Raw genomic sequence first — 5402 nt, 5'->3', positions numbered from 1 at the left:
TTAATCTCTCAAAATATCATAATTATACTGAAGTTCCTAGAAAATTCTTTGTCAATAAATTTTAAATTAAAAAAACTATTTTAGTCTTATTGACAATTATAATTTCTTGCTCAATTCTTACGATTTTTTGAATAAAAGTTATAATTTTTTAAACAAAAGTTATGAATAGGGTTTTTATCTTGAGAACTTATTTTTTAAAAGTAAAAATTATACTCGATAAATTGTGATTTCTTATTCAATTTTTATGATTTACAAATTCAAAATCGTTATTCTTCAAGAAAAATTTATGTTTAGGGCTTGTTTTTTTTAATAATGAAAGTTATACTTGATAAGTTGTGATTTGTTATTCAATTCTTACAATTTACAGAACAAAAGTTATAATTGGGGACTTGTTATTTTCAATAAAGATAAAATGATATTTTTATTTTAAAATTTATTAATACTAAGATCTTTAAGGATTTCATTATAATTATAAGATTTCAAGAGATCAAATTATTATTTTTATAATTTAGAAGAATTTTGTTGTCATTTTCGCTATTATCTATTTATCATAAGTTAAATGAATTAATGATCAAGTTAATTAACAATAAGGGGAACCAATATTGAAAAACATATGTACTTCAAAACTTTTATAAGTTTTGAAGAGATAGAAGCATGTAACATCCATGCAATATTAGAAATAATTTAAAAATTAGGGCAGTAGCCCTTATTGGCTCCCTCCCTTGACCCTTGCTTATTTATGCATATTGAGCAAGAAAATATAATAGAAAATAATTTAATACTATTTAAAATTAATATTACAATTATATTACGCTATTTATTTCAAACATATAAAATTTTATTATTTTCAAAGCTATACTTAGTGCACGTGATATTCATAATTTTGGTAATTTTGGCATCCATTTCTTTAACCTTTTTTCAAAGGAAAAATCACTTGTTTTTGTAATAAATCAATTTTTTTAAAAAATTAATATATTTATTTTAAGTTTTAAAAATACTAAAGATATGAAAAAATTTAATTTTTTATTATTTTAAAATTTTTCCTAAAATTAATAAACAAAGATTGAAAAAAATATAAAATCTTAAAATATTTAAATATTAACCATTTTAAATAATTCTTATTAAACGAAAAATAATTTTTACCTTTTATAGTATCTATAAATAATAAAATCACTTTTTATAAATATATAACTATTTAAAATTTCTTGATCCTTTTCATCCCAAAAAAAAAAAAAATTGCTTGATCCTTATATGAGGGGCTTTCAAGATAATTTCCATAATATAAAGTGTGTTTAATGTGTATTCTTTAATATTTTTTGCAGGCCAATAGTAAATGTAGAAATGATATTTTCATTGTTCAAATTAATAGTTATAGGGCCAAAAATACATTATTGGATTATTTTTAGATAACGTTAACCACATAACTAACTTTATTTGGCATGAGTAATTTACTTGAAAATATCATAAAATTATAGGAAGGAGTATATAAAATGCGGATTGAAATCCTTGATGTTGATATTATGTAAATTTCATTACGTTTAATCTGCTTCTTTTAATAAAAAAAGGAAGATTTTGTATTTTAATAAAAATAATAAAATGAAAAAAATACTTTAAAAAAAAAACTGGCATAAGGTAAAATTTGTTCATTAAATGTAAATACATACTTGCTTACGTATGCATGATTCGTTCTTCGACGAGACACTTAGAAGAAGTAATTGAGACAATTTAGACCACTAATAACTTTTGCCACCTTCCAAGAAATGAAACAAAGATAATCCAAAACCAATACAGTAATGAAGGCAATAATTACAACGCGTTATGTTACGCTCAAGCAGACCCCAAATTATCCGTGGAAAATTCAAAAACGCAAATTAATCTGTTCAACGGTCAGATTATGTAAGCGTTTAAGTCACATGATCACTGTCCTTTTTAGCGCAGTTTCGTGCTTCCTTCTTCCCAGTCTTTGAACTCATATCCTATCTATAAATACCATACACTTTGCTTGGAAAAACAACACAGCATCTGATACAGATATATATCTCAGACACTAAGAAATATATATCAAGAGAGTTTGAGTGTTTGGAAAATGGAGAACTTCCCAGTAATCAACTTGGAGAAGCTTAATGGCGAAGAGAGAAAGGCTACTATGGACAAAATTCATGACGCTTGTGAGAATTGGGGATTTTTTGAGGTATTTAATTATCTATGCATATTTGTGATTAATAATTTTAGTTAATTTGGTGGGAATTATTAAAGAAAATCTCATTGTTTTTTGTTGTAGTTGGTGAACCATGGGATATCCCATGAACTATTGGATACAGTGGAGACGTTAACAAAAGAGCATTATAGGAAATGCATGGAGAGAAGGTTCAAGGAGTTTGTGGCAAGCAAAGCCATAGGGGGTATTCAAGCTGAAGTTAAGGACATGGACTGGGAAAGCACCTTCTTCTTGCGTCACTTGCCTGAGTCAAACTTCTGTGAAATCCCAGATCTCACTGATGAATATAGGTTAGCACAATACACGTGTTGTTTTCTAACAACAACATGATCATATTTAACCAAATGTAAGCATTCAACAATAAGTCTTATCCTACTAGGTGGGGTTATCTATATGAATTTAAAGACATCATTATGCTCTATTATCAACTAAACCTTTAGGAGTATTGTTGATTAAAAAGTCTCATTCAACAACTTCCTTATTCTCTTTAATTTTCCTCTACCCCTTTTTATAGGTTCAAAACTATCCATTTTACTCTTCTCACAAGTTCCTCCACAGTCTTTTGTGCATGATCAAATCATCTCAAATGATTTTCTATCATAGTCTCCCTCAATAAATATCACATCCACTTTTTCTTGCATACGCTCGATTTGGATTTTATCTCAAACATATCAAACTGACGCATTCACAGTTTGAAAAATAAAGATGATTGTTTTTCTCTACTACATTTTAAGGTGTCATGTTTATTATACGTATCCATACATGATTTGGAAATATTATATAGAAAGCACAATAAGATATATAAATCAGCAATGACAACAAATATATATATATATATATATATAAATGGGCAAAAGTACTTGCACATATTCTGAACTACTAGAATTGAAATGCAGGAAGTTAATGAAGGAATTTGCAGAACAAATACAAAGGCTTGCAGAGGAACTACTTGATTTGCTTTGTGAGAATCTTGGACTAGAGAAGGGCTATCTCAAGAAGGCCTTCTATGGATCAAGAGGACCAACTTTTGGCACAAAGGTTGCCAACTACCCTCCTTGCCCTAACCCAGAACTTGTGAAGGGTCTTCGTGCCCATACCGATGCTGGCGGCATCATCCTTCTCTTCCAAGATGACAAAGTTAGTGGCCTCCAACTTCTCAAAGAGGGCCAGTGGATCAATGTGCCTCCAATGCGCCACTCAATCGTCGTAAACCTCGGTGACCAAATTGAGGTATTAAATATAAGGGTTAATGTTCAATATGAATATTTTTTAGGAGCACTAGACATCTTATACTTTTAAGTGAGGCAATTTTAGACCTGAACTTTTTTTTTTGAGGAGCAAAAACCTACTTTCATTAATCAACCATTAATTTTTTTTATTTTTTGCTGACGTGACATGTGTATAGGGCTCATGTACAATGACAGATAAGACTTTGACCATATCCTTTGATGCTAATTTGTCACTGAACTCTTTATTTTATGAGGGCTAAGCATCCTAAAGTTTTTTTTTTTCTAAGAGTGCTAGACACCCTAAAGTCTCGTTAAAATAAAATAAAATAAATATTATTAAAATATTAATTATTTTAATATTTAATATTTTAAATATTATTATTTAAAATATTACACTACCCAATTTAATCTTTTTTTATGATAGATAGTATACTTAGCATTCTTTGTTGGGATGTCAAGCATGAGTTTGGTATGAGGGAAAAATGTCTCACATTGGATGAAGTTGTGTTGGATATATAAGAGGTATATAAGTAAAAAAGACCCATAAATTCAAGGGAGAGGAACTTCTCCATTTCCTTATCACCATTTTCCCACCACTTCCCAATTATAACCGTTGATATCACTGCATTAAAGGAATATGTTTTAGTCATAGATTTGATTAATTGTTTTGGGTTCATATGTGATATTATAATCACTTATATGATCCTCTTGGAAGTGTTTGTCTCGGCTCGGATGTGTTCTTCCCTTCTGAGGTGATCCTTGGGCCCAACATTCTCTCCATCAATACAACCTGTACAGCTAGATAGAGATATAAAAATAACAGACAATTTGTGATAAACAATTTCTTGATACACAAGTAACAGGCAATTTCTCTTGAACAAACAGGTAATCACAAATGGGAAGTACAAGAGTGTGGAGCATCGTGTGATTACCCAGAGTAATGGGACAAGGATGTCTGTAGCTTCATTCTACAATCCAGGAAGTGATGCTATTATACATCCAGCACCACCATTGATTGAAGGAAAGGAAGAAGGAACCAATCAAATGTATCCAAAATTTGTGTTTGAGGATTACATGAAGCTCTATGCTGCGCTCAAGTTTCAGGCTAAGGAACCAAGGTTTGATGCCATGAAAGCTGTGAACACTACTACTGCAACAGCTTAAGGAAGGACTTATAACTACTGATTTTGGGAAGGGAAAAGCAAGAAATAATACACACATAAACCCAAAAAAAAAAGGCTTATGATGACTTAAATTTTTTATTCACATTCTTACTATAGAGAGGGTGAATTTTATTGGTTGTATGTCGTCATGAATTTGTCATTAACAGTAGCGTTCTCTTGTTTTTTTTTTTTTTTTTTTTTTCCATTTGTTGGATTTCTGGTTTTTCTTTGTTCTCGAGTAAGAGAATAAAAGTTGACTGCAGTTTCAAGCAATATTTAATTTAGTTAAACTTCTGAATTTTGGAACATGAACAACTTTTCCCCGTAATCATATCGCATGCTCTATCATGATAAATCGAAGGAAATATTCGATGGAATTAATCTTATTTTTAGAGATGGAAATCCTCGACATGCACTGTGGTCTACAATCAATGACATCTGATTATGTCTACTGGCCAGAGATATGAACTAAGATTTTCACCCAGAGATATGCTCACTTACGCTGATAACTAGCCAAGGATGCTCACTACAGAAATATTGACTTTGTTCGTCATTTATCTGTCCCGAATATCTGTGCTGAGCAATATGCTCTTGACATGTTTTTAGTCTGATTATTTCTCAAGCTTAGGCTTGCCTCTTGTAATTAGAAAAACAGAAATATTCAATGATAAATAAAGCAGAAAACATAGGAAATGTATGATTCCAATTTATTTATTTGATTTCAGGCAAAAAAATTATTTTATTCCAATTGATTTATAGCATTGAAGCTTTTTTCTCTCTCCATAATGATTC

General features: G+C 29.9%; 1 protein-coding gene across 1 annotated transcript; it reads left to right on the top strand.

Annotated features, from left to right (window-relative positions):
- The first annotated feature begins 2038 nt into the window (after positions 1–2038).
- On the top strand, positions 2039–4950 carry LOC129318506 (1-aminocyclopropane-1-carboxylate oxidase-like). The gene is made up of 4 exons (XM_054963324.1): positions 2039–2191; positions 2282–2508; positions 3115–3448; positions 4333–4950. Exons 1-4 carry the CDS (start codon positions 2087–2089, stop codon positions 4609–4611), a joined length of 945 nt encoding a protein of 314 aa, XP_054819299.1. The 5' UTR covers positions 2039–2086; the 3' UTR covers positions 4612–4950.
- Positions 4951–5402: the final 452 nt, after the last annotated feature.

This window comes from Prosopis cineraria, unplaced genomic scaffold (genome assembly GCF_029017545.1).
Source record: "Prosopis cineraria cultivar Desert tree isolate PC_DT_omini unplaced genomic scaffold, ASM2901754v1 PC8, whole genome shotgun sequence".
Lineage (NCBI taxonomy): Eukaryota > Viridiplantae > Streptophyta > Magnoliopsida > Fabales > Fabaceae > Prosopis > Prosopis cineraria.
The sequence above is the reverse complement of the archived record's forward strand: the minus strand, read 5'-3'. Positions and strand labels throughout refer to the sequence as shown.